At 34.1% G+C, this 18,922-nt stretch overlaps 1 protein-coding gene across 2 annotated transcripts in view; it reads left to right on the forward strand.

Annotated features, from left to right (window-relative positions):
* LOC149776619 (ATP-citrate synthase-like) overlaps positions 1–6,483 on the forward strand; it is an 85,880-nt gene extending 79,397 nt beyond the window's left edge. For both annotated transcript variants that reach the window (XM_089941120.1, XM_089941121.1), the window contains exons 29-30: positions 3,117–3,193; positions 4,099–6,483. In XM_089941120.1, the coding sequence (XP_089797246.1) occupies positions 3,117–3,193; positions 4,099–4,202 (181 nt within the window). In that variant the 3' untranslated portion in view covers positions 4,203–6,483. The remainder of the gene's footprint in view (positions 1–3,116; positions 3,194–4,098) is intronic.
* The last annotated feature ends 12,439 nt before the right edge of the window (positions 6,484–18,922 follow it).

Raw genomic sequence — 18,922 nt, forward strand, 5'->3', positions numbered from 1 at the left:
CTTTTAACTTGAGCATATTGCAAAAATTTTAAAAACTTGAGCATGTAAAAACTTTCAACTTGAACATACAGAAAGTCATCAGAGCCAACCTAACTGCCAGTCAGTGTCCCAATCAAGTTAAAGCTGAAGCAAACAGAAAGATTCCACCATACCAGTTCAAAATGTGACCTGTTTACAACAGTGTTACAGAATATACATGTCCTTTTTTTGAGTGAACTTTATTAATAACCATTAACCTTGTTTAATATGAAGTTCCTGGAACAAATACCATTAACCTTGTTTAATATGAAGTTCCTGGAACAAATACTATTAACCTTACTTAATATGCAATTCTTGGAACTTATACCATTAACCCTGCATAATTTGAAGCTTCTGGAACAAAATACCATTAATCTTGCATAATATGCAGTTCCTGGAACAAAATACCATTAATCTTGCTAAATATGCAGTTCTGGGAACAAATACTATTAACCTTACTTAATATGCAATTCTTGGTACAAAATACCATTAAACCTGCTTAATATGAAGTTCCTGGAACAAATACCATTAACCTTGTTTAATATGCAATTCTTGGAACTTATACCTTTAACCCTGCACAATATGCAGTTCCTGGAACAAAATACCATCAACCTCGCGTAATATGCACTTCCTGGAACAAAATACCATTAACCCTGTTTAATATGAAGCTCCTGGAACAAAATACCATTAACCTTGCATAATATGCAGTTCTTGGAACAAAATACCATTAATCTTGCTAAATATGCAGTTCTGGAAACAAATGCATGAACCCTGTTTAATATGCAGTTCCTGGAACAAATACCATTAACCTTGTTTAATATGCAAATCTTGGTACAAAATACCATTAATCCTGCTTAATATGCACTTCCCAGAACAACTACCATTAACCTTGTTTAATATGCAATTCTTGGAACAAAATACCATTAATCTTGTTTAATATGTTCCTGAAACAAATGCCATTAACCTTGTTTAATATGAAGATCTTGGAGCAGATACCATTAACCTTGTTTAATATGAAGATCTTGGAGCAAATACCATTAACCTTGTTTAATATGAAGTTCCTGATATAAATGCCATTAACCTTGTTTAATATGCAAATCTTAGAACAAATGCCATTAGCCTTGTTTAATATGAAGATCTTGGAACAAATACCATTAATCTTGTTTAACAGGCAATTCTTGGGATGTGATCAGACTACCATATATACTTACCTACAAGTCAAGTCCAACTGCAGATAACATAGACCTTGATTTGCTATCATATATTGTGTGTTGGTTGTTCTAGTGATTACTTCTAACAAATTGCATAGACCCATACCTGCTGGCACAGCAGATCTGGGACAATTCAGTTTACCTTTGGACTCAACTTATAAGTAAGTAGATATGGTATGATGTAATACATGTCAACCATATCACCTGACCAAAAATAGGACTAGGTTGGGGGCATATAAGCAGCCATATCACATAACTAAAAATATGGGTAGATTGGGGCCATAGAGGTATGACACGACTAAAAATGGGGCTAGATTGGGGCTTTTCAGGTATATATCACTTGACTAACAATGGGGCTAGGTTGGAGCCATACAAGTAGCCATATCACATGACCAAAAATGGGCCAAGGTTGGGCCTATACATGTATCACATGACTAAAAATGGGGCTAGGTTGGGGCTGTACAAGTAGTACTTAATATCTGAGGCTGTGTGAGCAGCGTAAGGGAGGTCATGTGTATATGGCCAACACAAATCAGTTTGATTTACCATATATGTTTAGTTGATGTCATCTGTATATGGCCAACATCAGTATGATTTACCATAAATGTGTAATGGACATCATGTGTATATGGCCAACACAAATCAGTATGATTTACCATATATGTTTAGTTGATGTCATCTGTATATGGCCAACACATCAGTATGATTTACCATAATTGTGTAATGGACATCATGTGTATATGGCCAACACATCAGTATGATCTACCATAATTGTATAATGGACATCATGTGTATATGGCCAACACAAATCAGTATGATTTACCATAATTGTGTAATGGACATCATGTGTATATGGCCAACATCAGTATGATTTACCATAATTGTGTAATGGACATCATGTGTATATGGCCAACACAAGTCAGTTTGATTTACGATAAATGTGTAATGGACATCATGTGTATATGGCCAACACAAATCAGTATGATTTACCATAAATGTGTAATGGACATCATGTGTATATGGCCAACACAAGTCAGTATGATTTACCATCAATGTGTAATGGACATCATGTGTATATGGCCAACACAAATCAGTATGATTTACCATAATTGTGTAATGGACATCATGTGTATATGGCCAACACAAGTCAGTTTGATTTACGATAAATGTGTAATGGACATCATGTGTATATGGCCAACACAAATCAGTATGATTTACCATAAATGTGTAATGGACATCATGTGTATATGGCCAACACAAGTCAGTATGATTTACCATAAATGTGTAATGGACATCATGTGTATATGGCCAACACAAATCAGTATGATTTACCATATATGTTTAGTTGATGTCATCTGTATATGGCCAACATCAGTATGATTTACCATAATTGTGTAATGGACATCATGTGTATATGGCCAACACGTTAGTATGATTTACCATAATTGTGTAATGGACATCATGTGTATATGGCCAACACAAATCAGTATGATTTACCATAGTTGTATAATGGACATCATGTGTATATGGCCAACAAACACATCAGTATGATTTACCATAAATGTGTAATGGACATCATGTGTATATGGCCAACACATCAGTATGATTTACCATATATGTTTAATTGATGTCATCTTTATATGGCCAACACATCAGTATGATTTACCATATATGTGTAATGGACATCATGTGTATATCGCCAATACATCAGTATTATTTACCATAAGTGTTTTCACTTTTGTATGGTTCTTAACATTTTGACATAGGTTCGATAAATTTCCTTTGCAAATCTGATTTTAAAAACAAAAAAAGAAACATGAAAAAATACAGGTAACAGTCAAAGAAATGTTGGAGGAAAGGAATTCAGATTTCATTCTTTTATTTCAGAGAAGAAGCCCAGGAGTATATTGATATTGGTGCATTGAATGGTCTGTTTGTCCTTGGCAGAAGTATGGGATTTATAGGTAATTGTCTGTCTGTCTGCCAGTTGGTTAGTGATACTTTTTTTCTGCACATCCATCTGCCCATTCACAACAACACTGACAGGGCATATAAAGATACCCTTGCCTGCACTTCTCTCCAGCCATCTATCCAGTCATTGCACACACCAGAACTACACTGACAGGGCATATATAAAAATACCCATGTCTGCATGTCCCTCCAGCCTTCTGCCCAGTCATTGCACGCCCACATTGACAAAGGCAGGGTTCCCACACCCTCCTGATTTTTAAGGAGGACCTGAAATCCAACTGGGTTGCCATATGTACTGGGTCATGAATGTCATATTTACTGGGTCATGACTGCCATGTTTACTGGGTCATGACTGCCATGTTACTGGACCTTGAATGCCATATCTACTGGGTCATGAATGCCATATCATATTTACTGAGTCATGAATGCCATGTTACTGGACCTTGAATGTCATATGTACTGGGTCATGAATGCCATATTTACTGTGCCATGAATGCCATATTTACTGGGCCATGACTGCCATGTTACTGGATCTTGAATGCCATATGTACTGGGTCATGAATGCCATATCATATTTACTGGGTCATGAATGCCATATCATATTTACTGGGCCATGAATGCCATATCATATATACTGGGTCATAATTATCATATGTACTGGGTCATGAATACAATATCTGCTGGGTCATGATTGCCGTATCTCCTTGGTCATCAATGCCATATATACCTGGCCATGAATGCCATATCTACTGGGTCATGAATGCCATATCTACTGGGTCATGATTGCCATATATACTTGGTCATGAATGCCATATATACTGGGCCATGAATGCCATATCTATTATGTCCTTGTGTCAGATCTTATATAAATGACAGTGCTATGTTTTATGTCTTTTAGGCCACTTCTTGGACCAAAAACGTCTGAAGCAGGGACTTTATCGTCATCCATGGGATGATATCTCATACATCATGCCAGAAACCATGAGTGAACAGCAACAGTGAAGAATCTAAATGACCAGGACCTGTTTCTTATCAAAGGTCAATTCAAGGACATTCCTGAGGCTAATATTAAAAGACATGCAACTGATCTGACTTTATTTTCATTAGATGTTTGATACTTTTTTCAGTAATCAGTAAATTGTTATCTTTCCTTAAAATTATTTTATCACAGATCAAAATAATTGTCAAATATCTTGATTTTGCTTCAACAGAACATATTCATGTGCAGTACTTTTATTCTGCTATCCTAATTTTGAGTTGTGAAATTAATTGAGGCTTTGTATTTGATGATATTGCTAATTATAGGTAGGGCCTATTTATTTTATTTTTCTCAGCGTAAATGGGTAATTTTAGGGATTCAGTTTAGAAGTAGAATAGACCATTGAATAGTTATTCATCTTTTTGCATTTTCAGTAGCAATGGCCACAAGGGTTTTAGGGCTCAATATATTTTGGGATCGACATCATTAAATAACAAAACTATTATCTGTGCTTTGAATGATCTGCATAGTTTAAGGGTTTGTAGTCTTTCTTCATACAATCAATTTCGAATTTTTCTATAGTGAAAATTATTGAATTTATTAAATTGATAATTTCATAATTGTGACTCCCCACATCAGTTTTTCTTCATGAATACATGTAATATGGGTAACAACAAATGTGGGAAATTTCATGCTCTTAAAATTTTTGTCTCTCATACATAACATGCGTTGGTTGTCCAGACTGTTTGCATACTAATTAGGACATTTGGTAATTAGGTTGTTTGTGGTGCTTTATTAATTTTACCAATAAATGGACAAGAAAAATATATTTCTGCTAGCTGTTTTATGCCAGATATGTAACAATATACGTCTATCACAAAATGAGGCAGATATATAATGTTTTATCTGTGTTTTCATACCAGTCTGTTCAGTGATTATAAGTACAGTGACAAATTTAGATAACAGGCGTTGGAGTAGGTGTCATCAACATTTTTTTATCGTTAGTGATACAGTATAAATGTGCAACTTTATTGTGATTTGAGGTATCAAAATAGAATTTTAAATATATATTGTGTGGGTTTTATTTTTTATATTGCCTTATTCCAGCTTGTAGCAGTTTATCTGTGATTCTAACAACTTGTAAACAGAATGTTTTCATTTTGTTGTGCAAACAAGTGTTGGCAAGGACTTATAGTAAAACAAACAAAAATAGACCAGCAACAAATTGGGCTTAGAGTTTGCCTAATGCAGTCCCACTGTCATTTTCATATACTGGATGATTAAAAAAATGTTGATTTTTAATTGCAGTGGTTGTTTTACAGTCGAATTAACTGATAAATGTTAATTGTTAAATAGGTTACAATGCCTGATTTGGTGCGTTGGGATAGAAAAGTCCTTCATTAGCTTCTTAGTTATAATGGGAAAATAAATTGATGAATTTGCAAAGAAAACGTGTATGTAATAAACTGATCTCTTTGGATGTTTTTCTTTTCTGTAATGAAATTAGGCCTGATTGAATATAAGTACATTTATTTCAAAATATCCATCCATTAGAATGGTCTTGCCAAGATTTATTTGGCTGAGTTCAATGACTGCATATTTATAGAACATGTTTGTTTAAAGATTTGTTTTGATGGTTATGAATTCTTGTGTTTTCATATCATAACTTGAAGTTACAGTTAATATTGTAATAAGTATGATTCTATAATGGTAAAGTTCAGTCTGTATCATGTTGTAATACATATCATTCTATAATAGAAAAGGTAAATTCCAGTCATGTTGAATAATGTAAAATAGAAAATCTTAATCTCTCATGTTGTGATACATCATTTTTCATTGTGCTCAGTTCACTATGTCCATGTGAAATATGTAATTATGTTTGACCAAAAAGCAATTGACAGTGAAGAACAAATCTCTGCATTTTACAGGTTTTTTTACATTATGAAGTTTTAGTAAATCATGTCATAAACATTGCTTTTTTTATTTTTGTGTTTGTTTCATGTGTGGCAGTTTGCAATATCGCTTAAACCCCACTTGCAAGATATTTATTATCAAGCTTCTTGTAGCTTGCCAGGTGATTGGGACCAAACTTGTTTGACATAGTTATCATACAGGTATATTTTATCCTGGTGCAAAATAGTTTAGAACATTAAATGGTCAAGACCTTGAAAATAGTACTTGTTTACACTAAAAGGTGTTTTTGATATTAAGAATAGCATTGGAAATGTAAAACCACTATTATTGTTAGTGCCATTCTTTCACATTATGTTCATGATCAGCAATAAAATTGTTTTAGACAAAGTTTATGTGTAGTTTGTGTGTTCAGTGATAGTTCTTCATTTAATATGGAAACAGAGTTTATGCGATTAGGGGCCATCCATTTAATACATATGCATGGAGGGAGAGGGGAGTTTAACCCAAATGCATATACTTGCATGGGAGGGGGTTTACTGATCATTTTCATACTCATAGGAAATGAGAGGGTGAAATCTTGATAAAATAATTTGTCTAATACGTAACCTGTTTGTTCAGTTGGCATTTGAATTTAACGGACACTAGACAAACTTGTTAAAGTTACGTAGCTTATTTCTTTGATGCAGCCAGACATTCAACGTCAGTGGACTATCTGTTTTATTAAACACATTAATATTAATAATCCTTGATTGTTTCTGCATAGGCTGTTCAATGGGGTGGGGTGCGTCAAGCATACATACGCAGTTGGGGTGTGTGTAAAAAAGTTTGCTTGTGTACAGGGAGGGGGGAGTGGTCAAGCTTTGCCAGGTTTTTGCATACGTACTAAATGGATGGTGTCTTAATATGTTCATTGACAGTTCCTTATTTAATATGTAGACAGAATTCGTGTGTGGTTAGTGTGCTCAGTGACAGTTCGTCATTTATTATGTAGACAGAGTTTATGTGTGGTTAGTGTGTTCAGTGACAGTTCCTCATATACGTATACAGTTTATGTTTGGTTTGTTTGCTTGTTCATTGACAGTTCCTAATTTTAAACGTAGACAAAGTTTATGTGTTGGTTGTTAGTGTGTTCAATAACAGATCCTCATCAGCAAATATATAGACAGAGTTAATGTTTGATTTGTTCATGTATTCAGTGACAGTTCTTCACTTAATACATAGATGGAGCTTCTGGTTAGGTAATGTGTTCAGTTAATATGTAGACAGAACTTATTTTTGGTTTGTTAGTGTGTTCAATGAGCTTGTGTTTGGATTGTTGGTGTGTTCAGAGAGCTTGTGTTTGGATTGTTGGTGTGTTCAATGAGCTTGTGTTTGGATTGTTGGTGTGTTCATTGAGCTTGTGTTTGGATTGTTGGTGTGTTCAATGAGCTTGTGTTTGGATTGTTGGTGTGTTCAATGAGCTTGTGTTTGGATTGTTGGTGTGTTCAATGAGCTTGTGTTTGGATTGTTGGTGTGTTCAATGAGCTTGTGTTTGGATTGTTGGTGTGTTCAATGAGCTTGTGTTTGGATTGTTAGTGTATATATATTGGACCTCAAGTTTACAGAAGCAATTGATGTAATAGTTTCAACAATAAATGAATTGGACTTGTATGATGTTATATGAGTGAAAAATACTCATGTTTGAGTAATGCAATTCACAAGTTTGAATCATAACTTGAATTAGACTTGCACACAACTTCAGTGTATGCAACTGGAAGATGCTAAACGGAGTTATTATGTTTTTATTTTTGTTTCACTTCACATTAATCTTTAGTTTAATCTATGTTCTTTAATGATATAAGCTGTGCTTTGTGCACACTGTTTAGTACCTGAAAATTGTAGTCATTCCTGGGTCAAGTCGGACAGACTTTGCCTTTGTGCGTAGACAAGGACCTGACATGCTGAACTTTGTATGGGTTTCAGTGGTTTGGCTTTTCTTTATCTCTAACATTATACTGGTTTTAGCAGTTCATTAACTTTTAAAGCAGCAACTACTTTGCTTTTAGACCGAATTAACAAGACGTCTGAAACAGCCATGTCACAATCTAACAAACAATAGTTTATTTGATTTTATTTGGATAACTTTTTTTCACATGGTGTTTCATGCACATGAGATTCAACATGCTGTTTGTCCTTTTCACACACAAATTTTATCAGATAATTTTTAAAGCAAAACAATAGGAAGAGATTTGATGATGAATAGGTAAGACAAGTGGAGAATGTAATATGCAAATATTACATAAATAGCCAAAGTGGAGACTATAATATGAAAATAATGCATAAATATCCAAAGTGGAGACTATAATATGAAAATAATGCATAAATATCCAAAGTGGAGACTATAATATGAAAATAATGCATAAATATCCAAAGTGGAGACTATAATATGCAAATAATGCATAAATAGCCAAAGTGGAGACTATAATATGCAAATAATACATAAATAGTCAAAGTGGAGACTATAATATGCAAATATTACATAAATAGCCAAAGTGGAGACTATAATATGCAAACATTACTTAAATATCCAAAGTGGAGACTGTAATAGGCAAACATTACTTAAATATCCAAAGTGGAGACTGTAATAGGCAAATACTACTTAAATATCCAAAGTGGAGACTATAATATGCAAATAATACATAAATAGTCAAAGTGGAGACTATAATATGCAAATATTACATAAATAGCCAAAGTGGAGACTATAATATGCAAATATTACATAAATAGCCAAAGTGGAAACTATAATATGCAAACATTACTTAAATATCCAAAGTGGAGACTAATAGGCAAACATTACTTAAATATCCAAAGTGGAGACTGTAATAGGCAAATACTACTTAAATATCCAAAGTGGAGACTATAATAGGCAAATAATGCATAAATATCCAAAGTGAAGACTATAATATGCAAATATTAGATAAATAGCTGAAGTGGAGACTATAATAGGCAAATACTACTTAAATAGCCAAAGTGGAGACCATAATAGATGAATAATATATAAATAGTCAAAATGGATCCTATAATAGGCAAATATTAAAAATAATATTAAAAGTGGAGACTGATAGGCAAATACTACATAAACAAAGTGGAGACTATAATAGGCAAATGCTACTTAAATATCCCAAGTCAAGACTATAATAGGCAAATACATCCAAATACTACATAAATTTCCAAAATGGAGACTGATAGGCAAATAATGCATAAATATCCAAAGTGGAGAACGTAATAGGCAAAGACTACTTAAATATCCAAAGTGGAGACTATAATAGCTGAATACTACATAACTATCCAAAGTGGAGACTATAATAGGTAAATACTGCATAAATATCCAAAGTGGAGACTGTAATAGGCAAATACTACATAAATAACCAAAGTGGAGACTATATAGATGCATACTACATAAATATCCAAAGTGGAGATAATAATAGATGAATACTACATAAATATCTAAAGTGGAGACTATAATAGATGAATACTATATAAATAGTCAAAGTGGAGATTATAGTTGTCAAATACTACAAAAATATTAAATGTGGAGACTATTGTTATGTATTTCTATATTTTCTGTCGCTCCGGAACATGGTTTTATTTAATGTTTATAAAAAATTTCATATGTGTAAATTGTACAGAGTATAATATCTTCAGTTAGATTTTTGCTTACGTGACCTGATTCAGTTAAGAGCGCAAATATTATAAAGGATCTATACAAAGATGTTTACGTATGTATAGACAAGTACTAATCATAGTCTTGATGACGACTTTGGCTTACGTTTTCATTGGCTGATCGGGTTTAGACGATTCTAGAAGAATTTAGTGACTTCCAATTTGTTTTGTCACATGAATAGGCAAGTTCGAAGCGAAATAGGTAGTAAGATCCATCACGTAGTTTATATAATGTGAGATATAGTCGCAGTAGACGGCGTAGATACGGAAAGAGCTAAGCAATCAGATTCTTACCAGTTTTAGAGTCATCAGCATTTTTTGTGTTCCATTTGTAAGTCTGTAGACGTATTTTGTGTTGTATTAAGATATTATTCGAGAGGAAAACATTTGTTTGGACTGTTCAGTGGAAATAAGAAAGGGCTCATTATTTAGACGATAATATTATTCTGGAATTACTGGAAGGAGTTCTGGACGACTATAATAGATGAATACCAGATCAATAGTCAAGTTGAAGACTAATAGATGAATACTACATATTCAAAATAGAGACTATAATAGATGAATATCACAAAAATATTAAAAGTGAAGACTGTAATAGATGAATACTACATATGTATTCAAAGCAGAGAGCTTGCCACTGCAATGAAAACATTGTTCACTACATTCAGAAAAGGGATTTAGTAACTTTGCAAATCCCTTAGAAATGTTAAATTTGGAAATGGCGTATTAAAGCATAATGTGAATTAGAATGACAGGCTAATACATACTAGATAGACAAGGACAACCAATAAATGAACAAAACGGCTGTCAGGCCAGAACATTTGGAAAGTGTGCTGAAAGCAAACAGCCACAATTAGGTCGATACAAATTGAGGAAAAAATCAATTTAATTTGAGAAAGATTACCATTAGTTAAAAGACTGGAACAACTGTTTAAAGAAAGGGGACCTGCAACAGCTGCTATAGCCACTGTACATATATATAATATTAACTCGTGATAGCTGCTACAAACACTGTAAATATCTCACCTGCAGCAGCTGCTACCCACTGAGAATATCTAATATTAACTTGCAACAGCCGCTACAGCCAATGTAAATATATAATCTTAACTTGCAACAGCTGATATAGGATTATTATAAAACAAATATAAAAACACAAACTCTGTTTGCAGTACATGCTGTCACCAAAAAAGAAAAACATTTTAAGGTTAGAATTCTGAATACGGCAGCCAAAGGTTGTGAATACACATAGACATAAGATAGTATCCCGGTCTTATTGAGAGACAAAATGTCCCAACATACGCCAGAAGTAGATTGGTATGGACATTTCTGCAGTAGTTATCCGACTGAAACTGGTTTATATAATCTCGTATCGCTACACAAGAGCATGTCTAGAACACTTAATTACCAAGCGAATACACCAAATACCAGCACTGGCTACTCTAGAACACACTATACTCCCTAAAACACGCATATATTCAGTCAAACAAATGTACACTCGAGTGCTCATCAGATGTTAAACTACTGAATATTGTGGAAAATGATTACTGTACAAAGTTTGACAGAAAATCTAAAAACATCCAGACATTTTGACTGCTTCTAAGGTCGTGTAAACAGAATGAATTACTTACTTTCAATTAATGCTCTGTCTTATGACAGAAATAAAAACATACCTTCCCGTTACCCGTAATTGAAAATGTAAATGGAAGAAATAATAATAGTATTTATTTCAAGTATTTTGCATGGTGAATTTTTATGCAAACATAAATACTACCTTTATATAAACTATATTATATTAAAATCTTTTACTTTGGTTTGGTGATTTCGGCTCAGCAACAAAAGTAGTTTTGTTTAGTGCCTTACAAAAGGGTACACCACGGTAGCTCACCCAGGCTGGTCTGATGGTAGGATTCGAACCCACGCCTTGTTGGTGTGAGTCCGGTACGCGAACCACAGAGCGACCGCAGCTCCCTGTTAAACAATAAATAAATAAAAAGGTTCGTGCACAAAACATTATTTCCTGACTATGTATCTTCAACATGGCTTGCACACTGGGTAAGAAAGAAGCCTGTTGGGGTCAAAAGGTCAAGGCTAATATCACTTTGAAATAAGTAACATGTTTTTGCATATTGACTTTAGTTCTAGGTCATGAACTTTGACGAATGTTTATTAACCCCTCAAGCGTAATGTATGGAGAAAAAAAAAACTTTTGATTTTTGGATCAAAAGGTCAAAGAAAAAGGTCAAAGTGGCTCAAAGAAACTTTGGGTTTTGAAGAATAATTTTGGTCCTATACCAAGTGCCTCGATCAAACTTTGTGGATAACTTGAGCTTAGGGTAATAAAGAAGGATACAGGTTCAAAGGTCAGAGGTCACGGTCATTGTAGGTCTAATTGTTTATTTTAAAAAAATGATTTTGTACAGCAATTCTGTTTCAGGACCGTATACGATAACCAAAGGTCCAGGTCATTGACACCCACTGGTCAATTATCTCCAGCGATTCCCTACTCGTGCACACATACCGAACTTTTAAACAGGGTGCGGGAGTATACTATTTTTTTACGGTACTCTTGTTGAGGAGAAGCACAAAGCACTTCAATTTACTTTCATTTCGATGCATTGTGACACAATGCATTATGTAAACCCGATTCAACACACGGCAACAAATTTTGCTTTTCACGCACTGAAGAACTCAGAAGGTCAGAGGTTATTGGTAACAGGAGATACATCTACAGTTATAAGACGGAATTTCGAAAATTACAAGCTATTATACAAAGTTTCTTTCATAGGAAAGCTTTAATTTGAATTCAGAACGAGACCAGATTCGTGTATATTTTATTTGTCTCCACCATTCCTAACCAATTCAAAATCGTCATCCCATTAAAAAAAAAAAAACGAACCTTTTTCTCAAATGATCTTTGCAATGCAGCAAAGGTACCTCTGTTGCTGTCAGGAATGGTGTTAAGTCTGTTATTGCATATCGTCACATAAAATATTGCTCTGCCGATACGTATCGCGAATCGTTTACCCCTCAAATTGTTTCCCAATCTGATTAAAATCAGTTTTGCAGTATCCTGAATGAAGATCGGATAGCGACCGCTTAGGGGTCATGTTCTGGTGACCTATATTATTACCATAATAGCTAATTTTATAGACCAATGACATGAAATCTTGTATCTTCGCGTTTTGGAGATTGAACACTATAACTTAAGAGCATTAGTGTGTGCCGAACAATTTTTATTCACTTTCAAATTTCTGAAAGCTGCATTTTCTATTAGCTAACTCAAAGGTAACAAGAACATGAACCTTAAGCGGTCGCTGTCAGATCTTCACCCAGGACAGTGGAGATCTGGTTTTAATTAGTTTGATTGTTTCCAAGAAACTGTATGCAAATGAGAATGCTACCCATTTGGTAATCAATTCTTGAACTGGAATGAGTTGGTACTTTAAGGCATAGCAACACCCGAATGCTATATCATGCCAAGGTAATTAGAGAAAGGAACTTTGCCCAATGACACACTGCAGTAGCCAGTACGGGTTGATCAGATGGTGTGAGAAGCCTTCGATTGCTAGGCATGAGTCGTTAAATATCCTCGGGCAGAGGTCTTCGATTGCCCGGTCGCAGAAGATCACGCCGTTGACTTGTCCGTTGACACTAACCAAACTTGATTTACTCGCGCTGGCACAATCGATCAAACATTTTTCGTGGTTTTTATGCCAGATGGACTTGCAGCGATGGTGCCACGCACACGCGAAATGGGCATCGTCAATCTAGATTCATCCACAGGCCCTGGCACTCACTGGTGACACCTCAACATAGTGTGTAATATGACTATATGGACTTGCACCACCAGTAGAAGTGGTTAATTATTTATCCAAGTATGGTAAACAACTGCTGTTTCCTTCTACTATGCCAGTACAAACACGGTTGGATGGTCCCAAATGCGGTCATCTTGTCATTGGAGCGTTGCTTCCACTGTGGCGCTCACAACCCCTCAAACACTTACTGATTTCACATAAAAGAACGTGCGATAATACTATACAAACATGTCTATCACGATTTACAGTCGTTACTCTGCTCGACGACATGGCACGGATGTGGTTCTGAGCCGATTTGCCACCAAAGCGGATTTGTCTCAGTTTACCGGTCGTGTTGTTGTTGGCGTTGATCCGGGTAAGCCTGTGATTTTTGAAGATCAGCCTGGCAAGCTAAAAACGTTCAACGTGGAAATTCAATATATCAATGTCAAATTGAACGGCAACTTTGTTGTAATGAATTTGGTTGAGCTCACTGACAACGGTGGAATCATAGACAGCGGCGATTCAGTCGCATTTATCAACATTGTATTAATACAGCTACTAATGCAACACGTGCAACACGTGCAAGAGGAACTTCCTCACGTACCCACACCATCACTCGTGATAAGTTCATATGCGGCATACTTAAAACTATTGAGCAGCAAAGAAGAGTAAATAGCTGATGGTAGCAAAACAGCAAATGGTCAAATTATTTTTGATAATGTAAATGGTTTTGATAAACCTAAATTTAACATCTTCACCCCATGCGAATCTGGTTCATATTTATGGAGTCAAATAATCGCAATTGTAAATATGAAGCCTGGTCCACGATTAATAATACGTAACGAACCCGACACTGGTCTTCCAGCATCTGTTATGCATACGACAGCTATATCGTTGATTGCTAAAGATGACATTCAGTTTAAGACAATGCACATCTATCCATTCGGTTACTTAACCCTCTTTGGCGTTTGTGCTAAAGTTAAGATTTCATCATTGTCTATACGTGAAGGAATCTGACCGCGGTGATAAAGTTACGGAATTTACCGACGGGGTGTTGGACCGATTGGCAGTGGTTGCTAACATTGATGATAATTCTGTTCCACATGTCGACGAATATCTGTTTGAGTGGTGTTAGCATACCTTGGTATACACTAAAATATGCTGATGTTAAGAACCAGATAAAGGTTGATAGCTGGGACCACCGTGATGTGCCAATGCCAACTCGAGGCCAGCTAGGTGTTATAGCATTAGCACGTGAAAACGTCTTAGCGTTGTCTGCAGCACCAGCAGTAAGAACACTCCAGGATTGTTACCACAGTAGCTAAGTGTCATTCACAGATGTACCCATCCCGGTTAAGCTCACCATCAAATATTTCTTAACAAACAATATTCGAATCGAAAAGAGAAATGTCTCTACTGTTATTTAACATCAAGGACACACTTATTCGAGTCTCATTTATTTGGAAGAGACGATCGTTCAATGTCAAAACTTCTGGCGTAATAGGTGTTTTTTGTATAAGAGGGGTGCCGAACCAAAGAAGTATTTAAACAGGAGTAGAATTTCACTTTTTTGGTTCAGGTGATTCAAGAGCTAAAACGTCAACTGTGATTGTTACCTGAGGAAAAGGAGTGGTTGAGAGATCTAGTATTAAAATAAGTTTTCCACTATCTTGCTTTCATCTAACAAATCTCTATACAATGCACATTTTTTCCCAATCTTTTCAAGAACAATATTTTCTTTTCCTAGATGCACGTTTAGCACGAGATTGCAGGAGATTGGAAAACGAGATGCTAAGTATATAGATGCTAAAGTGCCCCCTACCACTACTGAGATGCACATTACCATTATTAAGGGAAAGTTTAATTAGGGTGTGGCAGTTAAAGACCTGGGTATATTTTTCCAGTCTTAATACTTTGATAACTTCACTTTGCCTAAGATAGTTATGTCCTGTTCGTAATGATACTAAATGAACAGTACTCAAACGTCCGTTTTCGTAAATATCCTCTAAAATAATTTATTTTTGTATTCAATGCCCGGAGTGTACATACAACAAAGCATTCAACATCTGCTCTTACGACTGATATTCTAGATTCAAAGAATAAAAACAGAGCAAAAGATTTCAACGAACAGCGGCCGCGTCTGATGTTTTCCATGTGAAATACATATTCAGTCAGATCAAAGTGCTTACGTCAGGTTAACTTCCTTTTCGTTTCTCCAAATATCATTCAAGTCACTCAATTTTCAAGTTAGTGGACAGGCGTGTAGACATGAATTTTAATTGTCAAAAATATTTTTTTCTTCAAAACATGGATTTCGAAATGATTCCCAACAAAAAACCTAAAAGCGCACCGTCGGACGTTTTATTTGCTAATCATTTTTCTGCTTTCAAATGTTTGTAGACTTATGTTAAATGTATATATTCACTGAAATTTCATTTGAAGTCTTGCAAGGTAACATCACTTAGAGATATATTTTTCAAGTAGTAAATGTTGTAGTGATTATTTTATTATTGTCATTAAGTGTAATATTTCGCAATATTGTTTAGGGCGTATTGTTGCACCCCTACTACCAAACATATAGCCAGCTGATTAAAGTCATAACACGGCTACTAATGAAACAAGTAGACAAAACGCCTGATTAATGAAATAGACAAAACGCCTGATTAATGAAATAGACAAAACGCCTGATTAATGAAATAGACAAAACACCTAAATAACAAAATAGACAAAACGCATTATTAATGAAACAGGTAGACAAAACGCCTGATTAATGAAATAGACAGACAAAACGCCTTGATGAACGAATAGTTAAAGCGCCTAATTAATGAAATAGACAGACAAAATCCTAACTAATGAAATAGACAAAACACTGATTAATAAAACAGACAAAACGCCTGATTAATGAAATATTCAAAATGCCTGATTAATGAAAAAGACAGACAAAACACATAATTAATGAAATAGACAAAACGCCTGTTTAATGAAATAGACAAAACGCATAATTAATGAAACAGTTAGACAATACGCCTGATTAATGAAACAGTTAGACAATACGCCTGATTAATGAAATAGACAAAACACCTTGATTAACGAAATAGACAAAAACGCATAATTAATGAAATAGACAGACAAAACGCCTAATTCATGAAATTGACAAAACACCTGATTAATAAAATAGACAAAACGCCTGATTAATGAAATAGACAAAACGCCTGATTAAAGAAATAGACAAAACCCCTGATTAATGAATTATACAAAACGCTTAATTAAAGAAATAGACAGACGAAGCGTCTAATTAATGCAATAGAAAAAACGCCTGATTAATCAAATAGACAAAAGCCTAACTAATGAAATAGACAAAACGCCTAATTAATGAAAGAGACAAAACGCCTAATTAATGAAATACACAGATAAAACGCCTAATTAATGAAATGGACAAAACGCCTAATTAATGAAACGGACAAAATGCCTAATTTAAAAAAGAACTCAGACATAAATAAAGCCTAATTACTGAAATAGTTGGACAGACAAAACGCCTAATTCATCACATGGATAGACAAAAAGCATAATTAATGAAATAAACAAAACATATAATTAATAAAATAGACAATATTTAAATAATGAAATAGACAGACAAAACGCCTAATTAATGAAATAAATAAAATGCCTAAGTAATGAAAGAGACAGCAAAACGACTAATTAATGAAATAGTAAGAGATACAAAATGCCTTGTTAATGAAATGGACAGCTATGCAAAACGACTAATTAATGAAATAGACAAACCGCCTCATCAATGAAATAGACAAAACGCCTAAGTAATGAAATAGACAAAAGGCCTAATTAATGAAAGACAAAAGCCTAATAATTGAAATAGACAAAATTATTAATTAATGAAATAGACAGACATAAAAAATGACTAATTAATGAAATGGACAAACATACAAAAAGCCTAATTAAAGAAATATACAAAATTATTAATTAATGAAATAGACAGACATACAAAATGCTTAGTTAATAAGAAAGACAGACATACAAAATGCCTAATTAATGAAAAACATAAAACATCTAATCAATGAAATAGACAAAACGCCCAATTAATCAAATAGACAGATTAAATGCCTAATTAATGAAATAGACAAAATGCCTAATTAATTGGAATAGACAGACATATAAGATGCCTTATTACTCAATTAGACAAAAACGCCTAATTAATGAAATAGATAGACAAAACGCCTAGTTGAAGAAACAGACAGAACGTCTAATTAATGAAATATACAAAATGCCTAATGAATGAAGTAAACAGTCAAAAAGCATAATAATGAAATGGACAGACAAAAGGCTTATTAATCAGATAGACAAAATTCATAATTAATCAAGTAGTCAAAGTGCCTAAATAATAAAATAGAACACCTAATTAATGGAATAGACAGATAAAATGCCTAATTAATTAAGTAGACCGACAATTCCACTTAATTGCAGGCAATAATTCAAACTGAAATAAGATAGACAAATAACATTGCTATGTATATTTGTTTAAAGTTTTATTTTATTTATTTTAAATGTTTGTTTGTTAGTTTAATTTTGCTTTTTTTATTCCATTACATGCTCTAGGGCGTTTCACGGTTGCAACCAAGTTACTGATCGTAGTGCCTAAAATTACCTCCGTTAGCTCCAATGCGCATGTCCACAAAAATATCTTCAATTCCGGATAGTTCACCGTTCTACACTTGGTTAGCGAAACATAAAGTCAACAAAGGAAGGAATCTTAGCTGTACTAGAGATCATTATGGTTAAACCAATAAATCATTTATATATGTCAAACATCTTTTGTTCATGCTAGGAGAATACTTATAGACATTAAATCAGATAATTAGATCCAGTGTCCATACTTACATTATATCAGATAATTAAATGATATTTACTTTCCATACTTAAATGATATAAAATAATTATATTAAATACACTGTCCATACCTGATAATATAGATTCATTATCCATAATTTCAGATACATTTGTAAGAACATTTCACTTTGCTCTCCGATTTTAAACAGTTATTGCACATTCTTGGCTATATAACTTTAACGACAACAATCTCAACAATTTGCATTTTTCATATGTTGATATATTCTTCTTTCTCATTTACTTTCGCAAGGCTAATAGTTCGTTTCTAACACGAGTTAAGAAAGTTATAACATAAGTTCGATAAGAAAATTATAACATGAATTCGATGTCAGCTGATTTGTAATGCTGAATATTTTAAACCAGAAAAGCTTTTAAAATCAAAAGGGAACACAGTATTTCATTGTATTCAGAGGAACTTAACAAAGCAA

The sequence above is a fragment of the Sinohyriopsis cumingii genome, chromosome 18 (assembly GCF_028554795.1).
Source record: "Sinohyriopsis cumingii isolate HCF-2022 chromosome 18, ASM2855479v2, whole genome shotgun sequence".
Taxonomy (NCBI): Eukaryota; Metazoa; Mollusca; class Bivalvia; order Unionida; family Unionidae; genus Sinohyriopsis; species Sinohyriopsis cumingii.